Source organism: Cydia strobilella, chromosome 12 (genome assembly GCF_947568885.1).
Source record: "Cydia strobilella chromosome 12, ilCydStro3.1, whole genome shotgun sequence".
NCBI classification, from domain to species: Eukaryota; Metazoa; Arthropoda; class Insecta; order Lepidoptera; family Tortricidae; genus Cydia; species Cydia strobilella.
This window is the reverse complement of record NC_086052.1, coordinates 124,102-145,990: the sequence shown is the minus strand read 5'-3', so window position 1 is coordinate 145,990 and position 21,889 is coordinate 124,102. Positions and strand designations below refer to the sequence as shown.

At 40.5% G+C, this 21,889-nt stretch overlaps 1 protein-coding gene across 1 annotated transcript; it reads left to right on the top strand.

Annotated features, from left to right (window-relative positions):
* Positions 1-2,006: 2,006 nt before the first annotated feature.
* LOC134745885 (probable ATP-dependent RNA helicase DDX56) lies at positions 2,007-21,783 on the top strand. Its single transcript, XM_063679982.1, has 10 exons — positions 2,007-2,083; positions 2,191-2,415; positions 10,680-10,942; positions 16,787-17,047; positions 17,494-17,689; positions 18,755-18,904; positions 19,448-19,545; positions 19,964-20,105; positions 20,590-20,841; positions 21,636-21,783. Exons 1-10 carry the CDS (start codon positions 2,024-2,026, stop codon positions 21,714-21,716), a joined length of 1,728 nt encoding a protein of 575 aa, XP_063536052.1. The 5' UTR covers positions 2,007-2,023; the 3' UTR covers positions 21,717-21,783.
* Positions 21,784-21,889: the final 106 nt, after the last annotated feature.

Genomic DNA, 21,889 nt, shown 5'->3' with positions numbered 1-21,889 from the left:
ATCCATACTTTATAAACGTTGTCGCTTTCAAAAGAAATCAGAAATGAGTTTGAGTAAGGCCTCATTAGCACGAGCGCTTTTTCAACGCACGTTAAAATAGCGCTTAAATCTGCCCGCACGCTAAATTCGATTTAAAGACCAAGGCTTCAAGTTGAAAATCCAACAGCGCTTGATAAAAAGCGGTACCGCCATCGTGTGAATAAATAATAAATACACATGTTTCCATTTGTGTCATTCGAACACTTTTTTAACGCGCGTTGAAAAAGCGCTCTTGATTATGAGGCCTAAACATCTACATCATATCGTTTTGGAACGGATTCTTACTTTATCTGTGGTCGTGACACGGAGGGGGAGGGCGCGAACATGGCGCGAACCACGCGAACGCGTTGCCAATTGCCATGTGTCTGTGCCGTCCAGTGTTGCCAACTTGGCATAAAATATGCCAGATCTGGCATTATTTCACTCGCTTTGACATCAAAATTTTCCATTTAGCATCTGGCATATTTTTTTGCATATTAATTTGGTCTAAGCTAAGTTTGCACCAAATTGGCAGCAACAATATGCGCCATCGCCTTATGTGGTTCATATTTTCATATGAATTTTGACTTGTGGTGGTGGATGGGATGGGCGGATGGACGTCGACGGACTATAATAGTTTTAAAATGGCAACTAAATCCAGTTTAATTGACTAGTGATTTTTTCGTGGATTGATATACCTGAGTTCCGTTTTGAATCTTTCATGTGTAGTGTAGCCAACCTGCTGTTTAGTTTGTGCTGGATTATCTACCATTTTTATCCTGCTACAGGCAATGGCAATTCATTTCGTACTGGTTTGCGTAGTGTGTAATATCCTGACCATCAGTAGATCCTATGTATTTCTTCTTCTTATCGTGTGAAGGGATCATAACTTAATAATATTTTGCCAATATCTTGCCACCTCTAACCCCCTATGTATTTGTAATAACTTAATAAGGTTTAATATCAGTCAAATAACAATGTGTACGATGTAGAACGCGGTTTGGTTTTGTTACAGCATAGTGTCTTTGACCCCTGCGCTTGACCCACATGGCTTACACGGCCGCGCGGACTGACACGGATAGGCGCAGCATCCGCGGTTGACCATTTGACGAAAAGGCCGTTGGGTGGTGTAGCGAAGGCTTGAAGGTGTTAGTTTAGGGCGCTTTTACACTAGTTACTGGCGTATTCGACAGTCCATGCTAGTCTCTACTCTCTTTGCTAGTTTCTCTTTTTTATTTTTAATACCTACATGTAAAGCCTGACCAGAAATATATTATCATTGTCAAGAGGGCGCTGTTATTCTCATGTATAGGGTGACAGTTCAGTATTTTATGAAAAAATTAGTTCCAGTGAAATTCCGCAACATGGCGCGTGATCATATATTCCTGGTCAGGCTTTATGTAAGTATATAAAAGAATATTATTTTGCAGGGCACCACCAAAATCGCATCGTCCGACAAAATCGATACTCATTCACGAATAGTAATTTCCCGGCCTCTGCAATAATGCATTATTAAATCAAATATTTTGCAAACAACAGCAGACTCGTAACAGTCGTAACTAAATAACGGTGTATTACTACATATTTTTAGACACCATAATATTTTTAAGTGCCCTTTTTCAAGTGAAATTTTAGCATTTTTCATAGCATATTTCAAAAAACTTATTTTTGGCATATTCGAGACATTAGTCTAGCATTTTTACAAAATCCGAGTTGGCGACACTGGTGCCGTCATTCTATGCTATTCCATGCGCATGTGCTTTTATTCAATCAATGACGTTTCCATTCCACGTTCCACGTTCTTTTTGTTCTCGTGCTCGTGGCGTGGCCAGGCGTGGTTCGCTCATTTTAATGGCGGAGCTTGATTTTACAGTGTTGGTAGATTAAAATTTAGCATTACTCAATCAATCAGTGGTTTATTGTTGTTATCGAGTTATTATTTGCCATATTTTTACAAGTTTAGCTATTATTTAGTCCATTTTAACGCGTTTTCTCGAAAATTAACATGGGTGAAGAAAAGAAGGTTATGTTTCATGAAATGGAGCTGGACGACAGGATAATTAAGGTAAAACCATCAGCTTATTTGTTTAAGGTTACAAAGAAACGATAAGTTGTATATTTTAGTAATTAGAGTAGCAAAGATTGTTGAAAATATGCAAAATTATTTTTTAGGCTATAGCGCAGTTAGCGTGGTCCGAACCAACCTTGATTCAAGAAACTGCGATCCCCCTGTTGTTGGAAGGGAAAGACGTCCTAATGCGTGCTCGGACGGGCTCTGGAAAGACAGCCGCTTTCACCATTCCCGTTATACAGAAGATCTTGCATCTTAACAATACCAGTAAACACCAGTGCATCCGAGCTTTAATTTTGTCACCAAGCAAGGAGCTTTGTGGGCAGGTGAGTTATTTAACAATAAAAAAAAAAAATAGCTATACATGTTTCGTGCATGTGCAATATAATCAGCGATTTACTTACATAACCACTAATATTGATAAGGAAGATATGAACAACTAGCTACTGCTCGCGACTTCGTCTGCGTGGGATGATGATGATAATCAAAACTATTCTATGACCTTCCTCAGGTTTCGATCTATCTCCATAGAAAATTTCATCTAAATTGGTTCAGGGGTTTAAGCATGAAGGGGTAACAGACAGACTGACAGTTACTTTCGTATATATATTAGTAGGCCTAGTAGGGATTGTCACTTGTAAAGTGTGATATACAGTGTAAACTCCATATAACGTCACTAGATATAATGATTAACTCACTATAATGTCGACATTTGTTGGCTATAGTTAATTATATTATAATGAAAACTATAGCGTCAAAAAACATCCGGTCCCTTGAGTGTCTCTATCACTATGGTACAGTCGCCATCAGATATATCGTAGCGGCCGAGGTGCTCAAAAATATCTGAGCACGCACCTAGCGCCTTGACAATAGAGGCATATTCAGATATTTGTGAGCACCTTGGCCGCTCCGATATATCTGATGGCGACTGTACAGTTGGTACACTGTAGTTGTAATTTTTAAAGCTGACTGACTAGGACTTGAGACCTTGAGAGTTTGAAACTACTGCAAATAGTAAATAATAGCAAATAACAAAAAATGCATACAATTAACTACCATCTTCTCTAAGTCATAAGGTTGACATTACAATAGCTCGACTCATTACCAAAGGCGTATTGTCATTAAAAGTGGTATGCAGGTAGCAACACACAACACGAGCATCTACCTACCTGCATACCAACCTGACAAAATGCCTTTCGTAATGAGTCAAGCTATTGTAATGTCAACCTTATGACTAAGAGATGGTAGTTGTTTGTATGCATTATTTGCTACTAGCTTTTGCCCGCGACTTCGTCTGCGTGGACTTAGTAACAGCAGTTAAAGTAAGTATAGCGCCTGGAAAATTTCTCATAGCAATTAAATTTGAGCATATTATGCACACAAATTAGCAGGCACTTCATTAATTATCTCAATTCCACCCCGCTTTTTACTTTCTTAAGGGATGATTTTCGGGATAAAAACTATCCTATGTCCTTCTCAGGGACTCAACCTATCTCTATGCCAAATTTCATCAAAATCGATTCAACGGTTTAAGCGTGAAGAGGGAACACACAGACAGAAAGACAGACAGACAGACTTTCGCATTTGTGGTGGTTTCAAACAAAATGAGCTCAAGTCATTTACAACTATACTTTCTAAGGCTGATTTTAGTGTGTGCGGACTGTCCGCGCGGATTGCTCCGCACCGGACCAATATGTATTAAGCGTATTAAGGGAGTGTTTTAGAGTTGTCAGGTACAGCTTTCTCATACAATTTGGCGGTGCGGAGCGATCCGCGCGGACGGTCCGCGTGACATAGCTGACAATCAGCCATAAAATTGGTCACTTGCAAATTTATTATCTCCAAGAAATTAGGTAAACGTTTTGTTCTGGATACAATAAATGGATTGAAGTGGTATTGTTTAGTTATCTATTGTTCTGTAACCAACTCAACAGGTAGGAAGTCAGGTCAGATCCTTCAAAAATACCACAGTGTAAAGTTTCCTAAGTACTTCTAGCAGGATACAGGCTATACTACTAATTTGATCTGTGTGTATTATGTTTTATAATCAACAATACATATTTAAACCAAATCTTGTTTATCTATAACATTACACTTCAGTGGACGCAAATAAAATATAGAAAATGTCTGGGCATTTGTATTTGAGCATTTGTTAATTTCATTATTTGGTTATTGGCTTAAAACATTACTAACGAATTCATTTACAGAACTCCATGATCAGTGCCGGCCCGAGTCCTTGGTCAGGGTAGAGCGAAATCGGGTTTTGGCGCCCTTCGTTGAAGCTTTTTACCCAAAAGCAAAACGAACCGTATTTTTTTTTCATTTACCATTTTGGCGCCCCCCTTGCTATTCGGCGCCTAGAGCGGTCGCTCCATTCGCTCTACCCTAGATTATTGCCCTGTCCATGATGATTCAAACATAAATAATGAAAAAAAAAAAACATTGTGGTTCAAAAATGCTAAAAAATATAATGAATATTTTTTTCTGGCTTGTGGGAAAGGTTTATATTTTGTACCTGTTCAATTATCAATGTCACCCCCCACCCTTTCTGTGAATTATTTCATTTGTAGCCACACAGGCTCAGTATTGATTTATGTGTGGGAGAGCTGGGTGGCCCATTTGTAAAACATCGGTGTGTTAGTGATCTCTGCTTTTAACAATCTTTTAACTCCATGGTGGTCACCCGTTGACCACGAACGCTGTAAAGGGTTCGAAACGTCGGGATGTATTATAAATTCAATATACGCGATATAATCAGTTTTCATAGTTTTATTTCATGAGTAACTATCGCGGTAACCGAAGACAATTCCATGGTGATTATTAATGTATTTAATAAAGCTGATTTTTAATTTCAGCTTACTTAACATCATGCACAGTGGGGATTTTAGAAACACGGGTGAGTCTGAACCTTGACATTTATTTTATTAATGAGTTTTTTATCTTTTATTTGCGTTCATTGTACATAATGTTATCTTAAAAGACTAAAATAACCATAATTTAGTTATAGATTTCTCCAGTTTTACAAAAAAATAAAAATGTTTACAAGTTTGTAACTAGAACAATAATTTTTATTTGGCTACTATTTAACCAACCAGGATGTAGACGACGCAATAAACTGGACCTGAAATGAATAACCTGAAACATAAAACTTAGTAATTAATATACATTCTAGATTCTAGTTTAATATTATAAAAATAATGTAGGTACACCTTACTTACCCCTGTTGTTTTCTATTCTATGTATGTGTGAATAAAGTGTGCGCGAGAGCATGCATATGTGTGCAACGAGCCTCGGCTATCGACCAATCATGGGTCAGTTTCCGATACGCCGCCGAGCGATACACGCATGTCCATGCGCTCTAACACTTACCTCAAAAAGTATCCCTAGTGTTCTTATTTAGCTCCTCTCCACCTGTGGCTGCAATCGTCGGCTACACATGGTCCTTCGAACCGGATTCTGAGGAGCACAGATGACAGGACGCAAAGGAATGTTCCACACACCTCCGCACACTACAGTTAAAACGCGGGGTGCTCTCGAAAGAGAAAAGTTGAAACCTGCCACGGATGCTCAGAGTGAAGTGCATTCGCATAAATCGTGCCCACGGAACTCCAAAGAAGACAAAATTATGGATCACGCAAGCCAGTTCAACGCGAAGGCGCTCAGTTTGCAGGTTAAGCCCACCGCAAAAGAGGGTAGCATCAAAACTGAAACCGAACATGGATATCACCGATCCAACTCTTCGAATAAAACTTCGATGTCTTCACTACAAGCAAAAAGAAAACAATTAGAGTTAGAGGCCGCCGAAGCTAAAGCTAGGATCGAGAAGGAGTTAATAGATAAAAAGCTAGACGCTGCACTCGCTAAGCTGGACGAAGAATATTCTCAGAAGTCCCGTTGCAGTGGAGAACAACGATCTATTTTGTCCGAAACATCTCAAAAAGTGGAACAGTGGCTCGAGAAAAGTCGCCAAGACGATCAAGACGAACGCGTTCTCGCGACCCCTTGGCAGGAATCGAACCCCGGACCGAGCTCACTTCAAAACCTAGCACAAGCAATGGAAAAACTAGCTACTACAACTCAAAGTGCTAATACTCGCCTTTTATCTCGATTAGCCACGTCTAAGGACTTACCGTTATTTTCTGGTGAATCGCTCGAGTGGATACAATTTAAAAAATCATACGAGCAATCCACGAAGTTATGCAAATATAGTGATACTGAAAATATCGCGAGATTAGAGAAATGTCTACGTGGTGAAGCTAAAGAAACTGTCTCATCTTTATTTACGACAGATACCTCACCACGCGCCATCCTAGAAGCACTAGAGCTACGATTCGGAAGACCCGACCTAATCATAAATAAAATCTTAACACAATATAAGAAATTGCAACCTTTACCGCAAGCGTATCATATCGAGTTGGTGAACTTCGCCGTCAGAGTAAAGAATTACGTGGCAGCTGCCGAGTCTATTAAACAGACCGATCATCTTCGAAGTCCTGAGTTACTAAGCACCGTTATATCAAAGTGTCCCAGTGCGCTTATCAACAAGTGGGCAGACTATATATACGAACATAGCGATACAAATAAAGCTAAACTGCAGTTATTTTCTGAGTTCCTGCACAAAGAAGCTACGAAGATCGCCGCCGCTGGTGTAACTCATATCCATTCTCAAAATGAACATAAGTTTCCAAAAAAGATGGAAGACCGAAAACTTCAGGCTCACCCCATTTTAAATACCGATAATGATACAAACGCGAAGTGCAAGTTTTGTAAAGTGTCTTATCATCCGCTGACTAATTGCAATAAATTTAAACGCGCGCTACGCAGGGATAAATGGCGCTTTGTTAAAATAAACAGAATATGTCATAAATGCCTGTTGCTAGGCCACGGGAATGAAACCTGCCCGGCCGCATCGTGCGACGTGGACAGCTGCGGGCTGCCCCACCACCGCCTCCTTCACTGGCCGAATAAACCTAACGCAGACAGCGCAGCGCCCCGCAATAGCAGCAACAACGAAGACCTAAACAATACGCCAATATTAAGTGCGACAGATGAATCTGCCAACAATAATCCCACGACCGCAATCGTAACCAATACTTTCGTGGAACCTAGTGATAGTGTTTACCTAAAGTCTGTACGAGTGAACCTTCATGGACCTAACGGCACTATTGCTACATACGCCCTTTTAGACGATGGGGCCGCAGTGAGTTTGATATCAGCTGATCTTGCTAACTGTGTCAACCTTCAAGGTCAGCCAAAGACAATAAGTATGAAATGTGCATGGAAATCTAAATTCGAGTGTAAAATCGAAACTGTGAACTTTAAAATCTCGAACTCAAATGGTGAAATGTACGATTTACGTGCGCGAAAAATGAGTGAGCTAGACTTACCAACATTGGACCTATCTAACGTGAACTTAGACTCTTACGATTATTTACGCGACCTAACAAGTGTTTTACCCCGCTGTAATATGGAACCGAAGTTATTAATCGGACAGGATTATTACCATTTAATAATGCCGCTAAAAACTGTTTATCGAGGCGATTTTGAACCTTGTGCCACATTAACAAAACTCGGTTGGTGTTTACATGGAACCTTACCTCACTTACCTGCAGCTGCACTCGGCCGACCTTTGACCGCCGATCACGCCTTGACAACCGTGCTGTATGAGCGCCCTAAGCCGGCCGCCGAAATCTGCAACGCATGCACTCCGCCCTCCATCGCCACCCCCGCGGACGTACTTACCGCGCGGCGGGAGACCCACACATGCACAGACGCAGACACACACTCATCGCCACAATGGTCAAGCGATGTACTTAGCGACAGCGCAGATAAACAACTTCATGAACTGGTTCGCCGATCGTTTGCGCTCGAATCAATAGGAGTGAACTCTAAGCCACGCGTAAATAAGGACGACATTCGTGCCGTCAACATCATTGATAACTCTGCAAAATTAATCAACGGGAGTTATGAAGTTTGTTTACCATGGAAAAACGATGCTAAACTACCTGATTCTTACCCAAATGCCTATAAGAGACTTCTCGCTGTGGAAAGAAGAATGCTGTCAGATGAAGGATACGCCTCTAGGTATACGGAGCGTATTAATCATTTACTTGAAAACAATTACGCCCGATTGTTATCCGACGACGAATTGTTAGCGCCACATGAGCGCGTATTTTATTTAGCCCATTTCGGAGTGGATAACAAAAACAAGAAAAAATTGAGACTTGTGCATGACGCTTCAGCCACCACTGCCGGTCGCTCCCTGAACGACTACCTACTTCAGGGCCCTGACCTACTTCAGTCTTTACAGGGCATCATGCTACGCTTTCGAGAAAAACCAATTGCAATTATGGGCGATATAAAAGAATTCTTCCTTCGCATCAAGATAACGAGAGAAGATCAGCACGCATTACGATTTTTATGGCGCGAAAACGTAAACAGCGAACTAAAAACCTACGTTATGACGTCATTGTTATTTGGAACTAATTGTTCTCCATTCATTGCACAACATATTAAAAATAAAAATGCAATGCGATTCCAAAACGAAATGCCTCAAGCCGTCGAGGCCATCCTGAAATCACATTATATGGATGACTACATCGAGAGTGTGGACAATGAGCAGTTGGCTATCAAGATGATAAAAGAAGTTTCCGAAATTCACAAACAAGGTGGTTTCGAAATAAGAAATTGGATATCTAACAAACCAGAAGTCTTAGAATGCACGCCAAAAGAAACCTTAAGTGATAAGGCAATAAGGTTCAAAACCGGATGCGACGACTTACCTGAAAGAACGCTCGGGTTGCTATGGTACCCGACCAGCGACACATTCGGCTTCGATTTATCACTTAAACGCATTCCGACGGAGATAATTAACCTGCAAAGAAAACCCACAAAGCGGGAACTCCTGCGCATCTATATGTCAATATTTGACATTTTTGCCTTTCTTGCACCATTTACTGTCAAAGCAAAAATAATGCTACGAAATATCTGGAGAACGGATACTAAATGGGACGATGAGATTCCTACGAATGAATATACAGTATTTCGCAACTGGATAACGGAATTACAAACATTGAAAGATTTGCGCATTCCGAGATTTTATTTTCACGGCGAACAAGCTACGAGCGAGCGCGATAATACTAATAACGCTCACTGCAACACCTTGCGCCAGAATGAGACGACTATAGAACTCGAACTTCACATTTTTTGCGATGCAGCTCCTACTGCATACGCTGCCGTCGCTTATTGGCGTAAAATATGTAACATCAATGAAGTACAAGTTTCATTCATCGCGAGTAAGTGTCGTTCGACCCCCGTGAAGATATACATAACTATACCTAAACTTGAGATGGAATCAGCCGTTATCGCCTGCAGACTCGCCGACACAATAGCGCGCGAACACAGGTTGACCGCCTGCACTCGGTATTTCTGGACCGATTCTTTAATCGTTTTGCATCAAATAAAAAACGATACGCGCGACTATAAAGTTTATGTCGCTAATAGACTTGGCGAAATTGATGAATCATCTCAATCCTGTGAATGGAATTATATACTTACCGACTTGAATATAGCTGACAAAGCCACAAAATTAAATACCTACGAGTTTAATAACGACTGCGACTGGCTCCGTGGCCCTGAATTCCTGTACTCGCCGCGGGACACCTGGCCAAAGTATGACGCTGCAAAACAAAAAATAAACAAAGATCAGCTGTTACAAGTAAACACGCTATATGAGATAAAGGATGAAGACTTACCTGTTGTTCCTGATTTGAATAAATTCTCTTCGTGGACCAGACTATGGAGATGTATGGCAAACGTTTTATTGTTTATTACGAGGTGCAGAAGACCTGGTAATGCGCAGATTGATGCCGACACGATGCAACGCGCTGAAACTGAATTATTGCGTTACTCACAAATGAAATCGTTTCCAGAAGAGATTTATGCACTGAAAAATAATAAGGCAATCGAACCGAGCAGCCGATTACGCAAGTTAACGCCAATAGGTACTAGATGATTCAGAACGCTTACCAGACCAGTGGCGCGTTTAGCGTTGCCCCCCACAGATGATGATGATTGTCCTTGACGGACAATGGGGCCGAGAATGTAGACGACGCAATAAACTGGACCTGAAATGAATAACCTGAAACATAAAACTTAGTAATTAATATACATTCTAGATTCTAGTTTAATATTATAAAAATAATGTAGGTACACCTTACTTACCCCTGTTGTTTTCTATTCTATGTATGTGTGAATAAAGTGTGCGCGAGAGCATGCATATGTGTGCAACGAGCCTCGGCTATCGACCAATCATGGGTCAGTTTCCGATACGCCGCCGAGCGATACACGCATGTCCATGCGCTCTAACACTTACCTCAAAAAGTATCCCTAGTGTTCTTATTTAGCTCCTCTCCACCTGTGGCTGCAATCGTCGGCTACACAGGAAAAAGATACTTACTTAACCTATAAAGGAACCTAACCTAAAAAATTATTGCACAGCAAAAATTACATTCTGTTGTGAAAAAAATCATAATTTTTGAAGTAGGGTTTTTTTTGAGGGATGATTAAAATATATTTCTTTTAATTTCAGATTACATCAGTGATAGCCGACTTGACCCTCAAATGTGCGCGAGAAGTGCGCTGTATAGACATCTCAGCCAACGGAGACATGCAGACACAGAAAGCGCTGCTCTCCGACAAGCCCGACATCGTTGTGGCGACCCCATCAAAAGCGTTGGCGCACCTGAAGGCCGGCAACATGCGGTTGAAGGAGGACCTGGCGATGCTGGTGGTGGACGAGGCGGATTTGGTGTTCTCCTTTGGTTATGAAGACGAAATCAAGGAGTTGTTGGGGTAAATATGGTACACATCTTTTTTACACATATTTTTTTTGACCTCGTGTTCCTAAAATGTTTACTTTTTTAGCAAGTGTATTCCGATGTTTCTTAATATTTCACAGTTTTGTGTATTAATCATTATGGTGTTCTATGTTATTTCTTTTCAATTTTACAGGTTTCTTCTGTAGTATTTCTGTATACATGTGATATAATAATGTATTAACCTAATGTGTTGTTTATGTTTATATAATGGTTATATTTAGGAGGAATATATTATGTAAAGGGTGGGTCATGTACTAACAACTTATACCTCTCGTTCAAATGATGGTCGCTATGACAGTTCATTTTTATATGGATTAGTTGTCACATAAAATGTTTGTAGACATTTTTTGCACATTAATGTTTAGAAATGTACCTAACATTTGAGTAATATAAATATGGTATAAACATATTTTTTCAATTGTTTTTTAAAATAAACTCAACCTTAAGAGGCTTAAAGGAACTGTTTTAGGGAGTATCATTAGTGTAGAGGTTTAGTGTTCTATTTACATATATATTCGAGTAGTGTAGGCGCCACATGAAGCACAAGAGAGAAGAACAGCCTTTCATGTGGGGCCACCTTATACTTGCAGTTGCAGTTTGCAACTATAAGGTATCTCCTAACATGCGAGGTCTCCTAGCTGCTCTGCAAAGGTATGCTGATAAGTTATTTAAGAACATGTGGATGCCTTGCCTTTTTTTACTTATTAATAACTTGTTTTCCTTAAATCAGTGTCAATGGCACCATGGACAAATAAAACATATTGTCAGATTTTGTTTTAATTGTCCATAATCACAAACAGTTTAAATGTTAACTTTTAATATTGGTTCCATTTTTCAGTGCTGGCAACTTAAGTAGTTTAATTCCATGGAATACTTATACTTGAGCGGTCAGAACTGCCATGTGGTATTTCACTGGGAGACACCATATACATGCGATTGTAATTTTCCCATGAATATGGTTTTTCCCCCAGTGCGACACCCGTAAGCATCCACCAGGAGAAATGACCAGAGAGCATGAGCTTTTATGCAAAAAGTTCAGTTAAATTTCCCTATTATGACATCTACTTCATGTACTTGTACATCAAAAGTTCGAAAAGTGGATTTCTCGGCGCGGGACACCTTTTAAATGAGAGTGCAGTTTTCCCACTTAAAAGGCTTCTCGCTACAGTGCAATCCCCATAACTCTATGATGGCGGTACCCAGTCTACATGCATCTTGACAATTTTGAGATGCAAATAGGGTTAGCCGGTCAAAGTTTTATAGATGGCACCAGCATAGGTCTCTCCTGTCAATTCAAATAGAGTCAAATCGCTTTTGTTTTAGGAATTTTATGGCCTGGATGCATAGAAACAAGGGAAACCTATACTTGCGCCATCTATAAAAACTTGACAGTTGCATTCCCGATTGATTGCATATCTGTATTTCCTCACACTGGTCATGAAGTCTGCAGTTGGACCTTTTGAATGAGACTGTGCTTGGTTCCTATTCAAAAGGTTTTGCCATTGCGATTTCCCAAAATGTTACGCTGTGACCAGTTTGTTTTAATTCTTCAATCGCAATATGTTTTTTTTTTTTCATTTCAGCTACAAATAGGGTTGTCATATGAAAAAATGGATTACCTACCCTGGCAAAAGTCCTGACATCACCCTAAAAATACCGACTTTTCCTTGGACGGTCAGCTTCAAAAATTACCCAGTATCACCCTCCCACGGCTCCCACCTCTGCCCAACTCCAAACTTTTAGCTAGCTTCTAGTGGTTTGTTGAGGTTTATAAAAAACCCTGACAATCGCTAAGTCCCCCCCCTCGCAATCCTGACAAAGGACAAAAAATCCTGACATGTCAAGGGAAAGCTTGACGTAGACAACCCTAGATATATTTTTTTATTGGCAGCTAATCTACAATGTTTGCTGGCGTCCTTGAAGCAACGAATTCTTTCTTCGTAGCACTTTAAGAGCGCTTTCTGCGTCATCAGATCTGAAGAAGCAGCATACCCATTTTGAAAATGTGGATTTTCATTGCGGGAAATCTTTTAACTGAGAATTCTATTTTTCCCAATTAAAAGGCTTCTCGACAGTGCGATTTCCTATCCTGTCACGTTGATTGCTGTCGCCTTCATCGGAAAAACATGGATTTTTCATCGCGGGAAATCTTTTAAATGAGAGTTGTATATTTCCCATGTAAAAGACTTCTCGCCACTGCGATTTCCTCTGCCACGTTGGTTGCAGTCACCTTCAACGGAGGAACATGGATTTTTCGTTGCGGGAATCCTTATAACTGAGATTTCTCTTTTCCCATTTATAAGGCTTCTCACCAATGCGATATCCAAAATGCTACGTCGGTGTTCTTCATCGGAAAAGGGATTTTTCAATGCGGGAATCCTTTTAACTGAGACTTGAATTTTCCCATCTAAAAGGCTTCTCGCCATTGCGGATATCCTATAGCACACTGCATTGGTCAAAAATACATTGAAAAGCAGTTTTATTAAAAATTTTGTTCGCGTCATCCTAGCAGCGCAGGTACCTAGAGATGCAAGAATGGATATTTCAGTGGGGGAACCTTTTAATTGAGAATATACATATATCCTAACATCCCACTTAAAAGGCTTCTCACCACTGCAATATCCCGAACACCGCACCTTTAAAATAATCTTCAATTTCCCCATTTTTGTTTGCGTTATCCTAGCAGCGCAGGTAGAGATGAAAGAATGGATATTTCACTGGGAGTCTTTTAATTGAGAATCTATCTATATCTCACTTAAAAGACTTTCCAGCAATGCGATATCCCGAACGCCGCTGCTAAGAGCCTAAATTGAAGAATAAAGCTGCTGGGATACATTTCAAATTCTACTATTTCCAAATTTTTGCTTGCGTCATCCTAATAGCGCAGGACTGCAGGTACAGATGGAATGGATATTTCAGTGGAGGAACCTTTTAATTGAGAATATACATATATCCCAACATCCCACTTAAAAGGCTTCTCACCACTGCGATATCCCGAACACCGCACTTTTAAAATAATCTTCTATTTCCCCATTTTTGTTTGCGTTATCCTAGCAGCGCAGGTAGAGATGAAAGAATGGATATTTCACTGGGGGAGTCTATTAATTGAGAATCTATCTATATCTCACTTAATAGACTTTCCAGCAATGCGAAATCCCGAACGCCGCTGCTAAGTGCCTAAATTGAAGAATAAAGCTGCTGGGATACATTTCAAATTCTTCTATTTCCAAATTTTTGTTTAATAGTGCAGGACTGCAGTTACAGATGGAATGGATATTTCACTGGGGGAACCTTTTAATTGAGAATCTATCTATATCTCACTTAAAAGACTTTCCAGCAATGCGATATCCCGAACGCCGCTGCTAAGAGCCTAAATTGAAGAAAAAAGCTGCTGGGATACATTTCAAATTCTTCTATTTCCAAATTTTTGTTTGCGTCATCCTAATAGTGCAGGACTGCAGGTACAGATGGAATGGACATTTCACTGGGGGAACCTTTTAATTGAGAGTAAATCTATATCCCACTTAAAAGGCTTTTCACCACTGCGATGTCCCTAACACCGCTGCTATAAGTGTTTAATATGTTGAAATTAAAGAATAAAGCTTCTGGGACACCTGGGTCAAACATATTTTCGTTGTCTTGTTTTTTGTCCCCAGAAAATGTGACGGAGTGGAGCTTTTTGTGCGAGATGAAATTGAGTTTTTAATTTTTCTCATTAAAAAATAAAATCTACAGCTAGAAAAGACATGCGATAGCACTCGACTTTTTTATTTATTTGATAGAAGACGGATTTCCGGAATAAAAAAGTAGGTACAAGCGTGACAGAGTGGTCAGAAACAAGACAACGAAAAGAATTTTGACCCAACTTTCAACTTATATTTTGCCATTTTTGTTTGCGTCATTCTAGAGTGCAGGTAGAGATTGAATGGATATTTCACTGGGGGAACCTTTTAATTGAGAGTAAATCTATATCCCACTTAAAAGGCTTCTCACCACTGCGATATCCCGAACGCCGCTGCTAAGTGCATCGTAATATGCCCAAATTAAAAAGTAAAGCTTCTGGGGACACCTTTCAAATAAACTTATATTTCCCCATTTTTGTTTGCCTCATCCTGAAGTGGAGGTAGAGATGGAATGGATATTTCACTGAGGGAACCTTTTAATTGAGAGTAAATCTATATCCCACTTAAAAGGCTTCTCACCACTGCGGTGTCCGGAACGCCGCTGCTAAGTGCATCTTAATATGCCTAAATTGAAGAAACGCTGCTGGGGCAACGGGAGCGTTGGACTCGTACTGGGGGATACCTTTCAATTGCGACGTCCTTCTCTCCCATTTGAAAGGTTTCTCGCCACAGAGCGAGTCCTTTGACAGCGGAAGAAGCCAGGTCTTCGTCTTTTGGTGGGCGATATTTACGTAAGAACTGTAAATATGTTATCAAAATGTTTTTTTCCTTTGATTTATCCTTTAATAATTGTTGTGATTTAATATGCTGTTCAGATGTCGCCTCTAGTCAATGTAGTTTACGAAGGACTGGTTTCTTCCTGCGAAATGTAACCAATATGTTATTTATAATCTTTTTAGGTGATAAAACGAACGTGTAACAAATTCCGGAACGCTTGAACACAGAACAAAATGCTGGGCGTCACTGTAAGAATATTGTAGTTTCGAAGCTGGTAACGCCAATATGAGTCCTGCACTGGGAGGCACCATGGTCCTGCGGTTGTCTATATCCACGCAGGAGTATGGTTTCTCCCCCTGTGCGGAGGCTCGAAAGAAGAAAAAAGGCTTTAGGAGCGGTTCTGGGGCAACAACGGTCAAGCAAAAATTCGCAGGAGGAATGAGTCTTGCGACACTTGCTGTTCTAATAGTGAAACGATGAGTAATTTTCTGATGCTAAAGCGTTCCGTAACGATTTCTAATAAGAGCAAGAATTGTGACTGATAAATGCAGTGGGATGAAGCAAAGCATGGCTCCTGTGTTCGCCACTCGCCAGTAGCGCATGAGCATAGATGTCATCCAGAGCTTTTATATCGAAAGAAGTGTCCTCCTTCTTGTCGTCTATTGTTGTTATTTTTACCTTATTACATATTGTTATGTAAATATTCAGGTTTGTGATGGTTTTTACTAAAATCCTGTAATTTAATTCGTATTACTTATCTTGTGTCAGATTATTTTTTATTACTTGTACCCTTTCCTTGTCCCCGGTGTATTGGTGTTGGTGTACTCAGTGTTGTAGATTAGCCCTTTATTCCGTACAGGGAGTGTTGCTGTTTGTACTGTATGACTTGATTTATTATTATTATGAGTATTATGACTTATTCATGTGAATATTTTTTTACTTGATTATTTTTTTCTTCATATTTTTAACCTAATTTTGTGTTTGTCAATTATTTAGGTTTATTTTAAGATGTATCGAATTTTTTGATTATATTTAATGTGTGCCCTTTATTTGTTTTATTTTTTTTGTGTTTGCTGTACATATTACTTGAATTTATGTTGTCTTAATTTGTTATTAATGTACTTTTTTACTTTATATTTGTTGTATTTTGTTTAGTTTTATTTGTAAATATTATCTTTCCATTTTGTTTATATTTCACAATGACTTGTTTACAGAATTTGATATATTATTTACAGCATATATAACACATATGAACTGTTTTATTTTAATTCCAAGGTAACTAACAAATTATAACGTTATTATTGCCCTCCGCTTAAAGGCAATTGTAATACACTTTTAAATGGCGGGCAACAGTAAAGTGCAAGACTTATTGTTTCGCGAATATGTACATTGTCAAGAAGTAGCTCATCCATCCACAGATACCTGCCAAAGATCTACCAAGCGGTCCTGGCCTCGGCCACGCTGTCGGACGACGTGCTGAGCCTCAAGAAGATCGTGCTCCGCAACCCCGTCACCCTCAAGCTGGAGGAGCCGGAGCTGGCCGCCGGGGCTAAGCTGCAGCACTACCACGTCCACGCCGAGGAGGATGACAAGGCGGCCATATTGTATGCGCTGCTCAAGCTCAATTTGATTAGGGGGAAGAGTATCATCTTTGTGAGGACTGTCGATAGGTGTTATAAGTAAGTGTATTTGTGACGTTTTCAATCAAAAGGTACCACATTGTCGCTTGTTGATAAGGTTGATTTCTAATTGAAGCTATATGGAAATAGCGCCTTACTGACAAGCAACAATAAATACCCTTTTGGTTGAAAATGGCACATTTAATGTTTTTACCACTATTAAGCTCTTGTATTAATAATAATGTAAAAATATTTGTTAGGCCCCCTCCTTCTCCGTCTCTTTAAGTTCTCGCCTGCTATTTAACACCTTTTAGGGAACCAATTCCGGCATAACAATTGTCCTATTCCATAATTTAGGTTATAAACTACCTAAATATCAGTTATCAGTTAAATCTTCAGCAATTTTTTGCGTGATTTAGGAACAAACATAGGTTTTAACATTTGTAGTACTAGGAGGATTTATCTATCATAAAAGTATGTTGCCTAACAATATATTACCCCCCTAGGCTCAAACTGTACCTAGAGCAGTTCAAGATCGGCTCGTGCGTGCTGAACTCCGAGCTGCCGGCCGCCGTGCGCTGTCTGTCCGTCGACCAGTTCAACCGCGGCCGCTACCAGATCATCGTGGCCTCGGACGAGAAGGCCTTGGAGAAGCCCGACGGAGGCATTCTGCCACTAGAAGAGAGGAAAACCAACAAAAAGGTACATTAGTACTCTGATTTAGGGGTGGAGGGGGGTCGAACATATCTCATTTTTTCTTACAAGGGGGAGGGAGTAGTTTTTCATAGTTCTTACGTAAGATCATAAAGATGCGTTTTTTTTTAAATCCCTATGAAATTATGACGTTTAAAATTATACTTCCACACTATGCTATGAGGTGCAGAGTTAGCTTAAACGGGCTCCAGTATCTTTGTAGATACAAATAAACGTTCCAAATTTTTTTTTAATATACTCAAACCAATCGTGTATTCATTTTTTCTTTAGATTCTTACGTAATATAGGGTTGGGGGGGGGGGGGAGGGTCAGCCTATTCTTATTTTTCTTACATGGAGTGGGAGAGGGTCAAAAACTGGCAAAAATCGTCTTACGTAATGAATGAATGGCGCCTTGTTACTTTCGCAGTCACAAGTTAGTAGTGTGTTTCATAAAAGAAAGTGCATGCTCTGTACCGCCTGTACGGTCGCTGCGCATGCATAGTTAATATAACACCCGGTTGGGGATATTAGTTGAGGAGAGTGATAAAACAGTAAAATTACTATAGTGTTGGCAGAGTTGGACAAAAATTATCTATTTACGAATAACCGGGAAGATAACTAAATCATCTATTATTTGAAATAACTAAATAATCCGTCATTTGTTATTTTGAATTTATCTAGATCAGTTTAATTTTTATCTAGATATATTAGTTGGGATTTTAAATAAAAGATGAATGTCATTAGTACAGTCATGTAGAAGACGAAATTGCAGCGTTTATGAAATTGCAACAATAATTTTCTGTTTTTATGAGCAATGTCAGTGTGACGATTTGACCCGACGTGACATTCTATATAAATTTATTATTATAATAAGCTTACTTTAATAAAAAACGAGGGCAGTTATCTTCATCTAGATAATTTATCTAAATAAAAAAGTTGTCAACGCACTATCTGTGATTGAATTTATCTTCGAATAAATTTATTTGAAATAATTATCTAGATAAGAAATTATCTAAATAACGTCCAACTCTTGAGTGTTGACGACTGTTGACTAGATATTTTTTGATTACAGCAAGCATCAAAGCGTCGTCGTGATAAGGAATCCGGCGTGTCGCGCGGCATCGACTTCCAGCACGTGGCTAATGTCATCAACTTCGACTTCCCGCTCGATGTCGACTCCTACGTGCACCGAGCCGGCCGGACCGCGCGCGGCAACGAATCGGTCAATATCAATACCATGTGTAACATGTCTCCCCCCTCTCCCCCCTCTCCCCCCCTCACCACATGTAGCACATGCTCTAATGTATTATTCACATCTACCGAGCTGGGCGAAATAGACTGCCATTTTTCCCCATTTCTCTAGATCACTTTATATTTGGCTCTGGAAATCGGAAATTATTATGATATATGTATGGTTTTGTCACGATTTATTTTACTTCATTCAAGAGCGGCTGGTAAATGTTAAGGGGCCCACTGATTACCAGTCCGCCGGACGATATGGGCCTGTCAGTTGTTCGGAACTGTCAATATTTTGTTCTAACTGAGAGGCTGATATCGTCCGGCGGACTGATAATCAGGGGCCCCCCGATTATCAGTCTTTAGAATTTAGATGATGTTTCTTCTACAAGAAACTCATAGACTCGTACGAGCCGTTTAAACTCTCGACCACCGATCTTTGTTACTATACATTATATGTATTGTTAATAATAGTTTTTCGTCTAGTATTCAAACATAAAACAATGATTTATGGATTGTGTGATTGCAGGGCTCGGTGCTGTCGTTCGTGTCCATCCGCGAGAAGCCACTAATGGAGGCGGTCGAGGAACACCTCTCCGCCGGTGTCGAAGGGAAGAAAGTTCTACAGTGAGTCAACTCTCACATATTGTTTCATAAGGCACATCAACGTGAATGCTGAAATAGAGCTATGCGACGTTACGCATTTTTCTGGTTCTTGGATTTTAGATCTTTGATTTTTTGACTACTGAATTATCGTATGACATACCGGACGAGGCCCTAAAACGTTAATTATCTCAATCGTTAATACGGCTACTGTATTTTTCATTATTTGTGATATTTTCAATCAAAAGGTACCACATTGTCGCTTACCATAAAGACGAAAATTGCTTGTATCTTTATACGAAAAACCTGTCAGCGTCCTTATGGCAAGCGACAATGTGGTACCTTTTGTTTGAAAATGACACATTTCATGGTGTATGAACTTAAAAGTAGTATAAAATGGAAACGGTGAAAGCTAACCGGGGGCGGGGGCGTGTGTGAACAGGAAGTACGAGTTCGCGCTGGAGGAGGTGGAGGGGTTCCGGTACCGGTCCCGCGACGCGTGGCGCGCCGTCACGCGCATCGCCGTGCGCGAGGCGCGCCTCAAGGAGATCAAGCAGGAGCTCATCAACTGCAAGAAGCTGCAGGTGACGTACGACGTACTGACAGAAGGGGGAAGTTGGGCTGGCCCGACGTTAATGTTCGCCTGTTCATTTAGCTTCATGGTTAATTTGATGCCAAAGCTCGGGAGGTGCCAGGGTGGGGCCAGCTTTAATGTAGGAGTCCCCGTCGATGTTGAACAAAGAAAAAACAACATGAACTTTTGATAGATAACATAAACTGTCGATAAATAGCGGGACGGGTTTTCTCCTATCGAATAAGTAATCTTAATCGGCAGTTTGGGATCTATATTTTTAACGCGTCAGTCGGACGTTTTATTTTATATCTTTTTAATTTTATACAAATACAACGTATTTCTCCCACGATCACGATTCACAGGATGACACTCGTAGCGTCATAATCAATTTGATGAATGACTAATCTTCTCTCTGACTCCCCCACCCCTCTAGGGGGCCCCACGCCCGCGAGCGGTACACGTTGAGTAACGTCCCCCCCCCTACTGCACCGCAGGGCTACTTCTCAGACAATCCGGGCGAGCTGGCGGCGCTGCGGCGCGACCGCGCGCTGCACACGGCGCGCGCGCAGCCGCACCTCGCGCACGTGCCCGACTACCTGCTGCCCGCCGCGCTGCGCGCGCACACCGACACCGAGGCCGAGGCCGACGCCGACGCCGAGGACGAGCCCCGGGAGGCCGCCCCGCCCGCCCCGCCCGCCAAGAAGAAGAGGGGCAACTTCGGGAGCGCCAGGGGGCTGAAGCACCAGGTAACTTATCGGACTAATCGTCGCTCAGTCCGGCTTTTTCATTATAAAGAAAACGAGCCGAGCGAAATCTTAACTCCGTTTTCTTTCATTATGTAAACCGGTGTGAGTAGGCCGAGCGCGGCCCGAACATTCCTACATATTTTTTTTATATACAAATCTGACTTTAGAAAACATCTTCTTTAGACAAAATGAATTGTTCCCAATTTTACAGATTTCTTTTACAGATTCCCATTTCTACAGATTCTCAATACTACAGATTCCCAATACTACAAATTTTCATTTTTACAGATTTCCAATCCTACAGATTCCCAACTCTACTGATTGGTAATTCTACGGATTCCCAATTCAACAGAATCCCAATTTTACATACTCTTTATCGTTCTTTTCAAAAATCATTTCCTTCACGACTTAACTAGACGGAGCCCCGCTTCGCGGGCTCCTATTTCTGAGTGGTTTGCCCTTCAGGCATTTGAAGCTACCTAACCAACCTAACCTAGCTACCTATTGATTTAGTGTGATATCCGTGAAAATTAAAATTTGTTAAATTGGGAATCTGTAGAAATGAAAATTTGTAGTATTGGGAATCTGTAGTATTGAGAATCTGTAGAAATAAAATTCTGTAGTATTGGGAATCTGTAGACGTGGGAACAATCCGACAAAATTATAAAACGGTACTCATACTCATATATTTATTCATAATAGTTCGTATTACATGTCACAATATTACGTTTCACGTGGGTTTTACCATACCCCTCGATTTATTTCACATTTGACCTCTTCCGTTTTGTCAACAGGCGCGCCGAAACAACCCCCTCCGCAGTTTCGCCGTCCATAATACAAAGAAGACCCCCGCCGCCGCCGTCGGCGACCCGTAGTACCTCTCTCCTACGACACTATTGTAATGTTTAAGACTAGACTACTTTTAGTATACATAACATAAGTGTACCGCCATACGGGACTCTGTTTTAGTGTTCCTTTAAGGTATGATTGTGAACTTTGATGATTAAAACGCGTTATGTTCCATTATATGGTTTCATTCCTCATTTTA

Coding starts and splice junctions, on each gene's coding strand:
- LOC134745885 (XM_063679982.1), top strand. CDS start 2,024: ATGGGTGAAGAAAAGAAGGTTATGTTTCATGAAATGGAGCTGGACGAC. Junction 18,905..19,447: donor CCGCGCGCGGCAACGAATCG/GTCAATATCAAT, acceptor GTGTGATTGCAG/GGCTCGGTGCTGTCGTTCGT. Junction 19,546..19,963: donor GAAGGGAAGAAAGTTCTACA/GTGAGTCAACTC, acceptor GTGTGTGAACAG/GAAGTACGAGTTCGCGCTGG.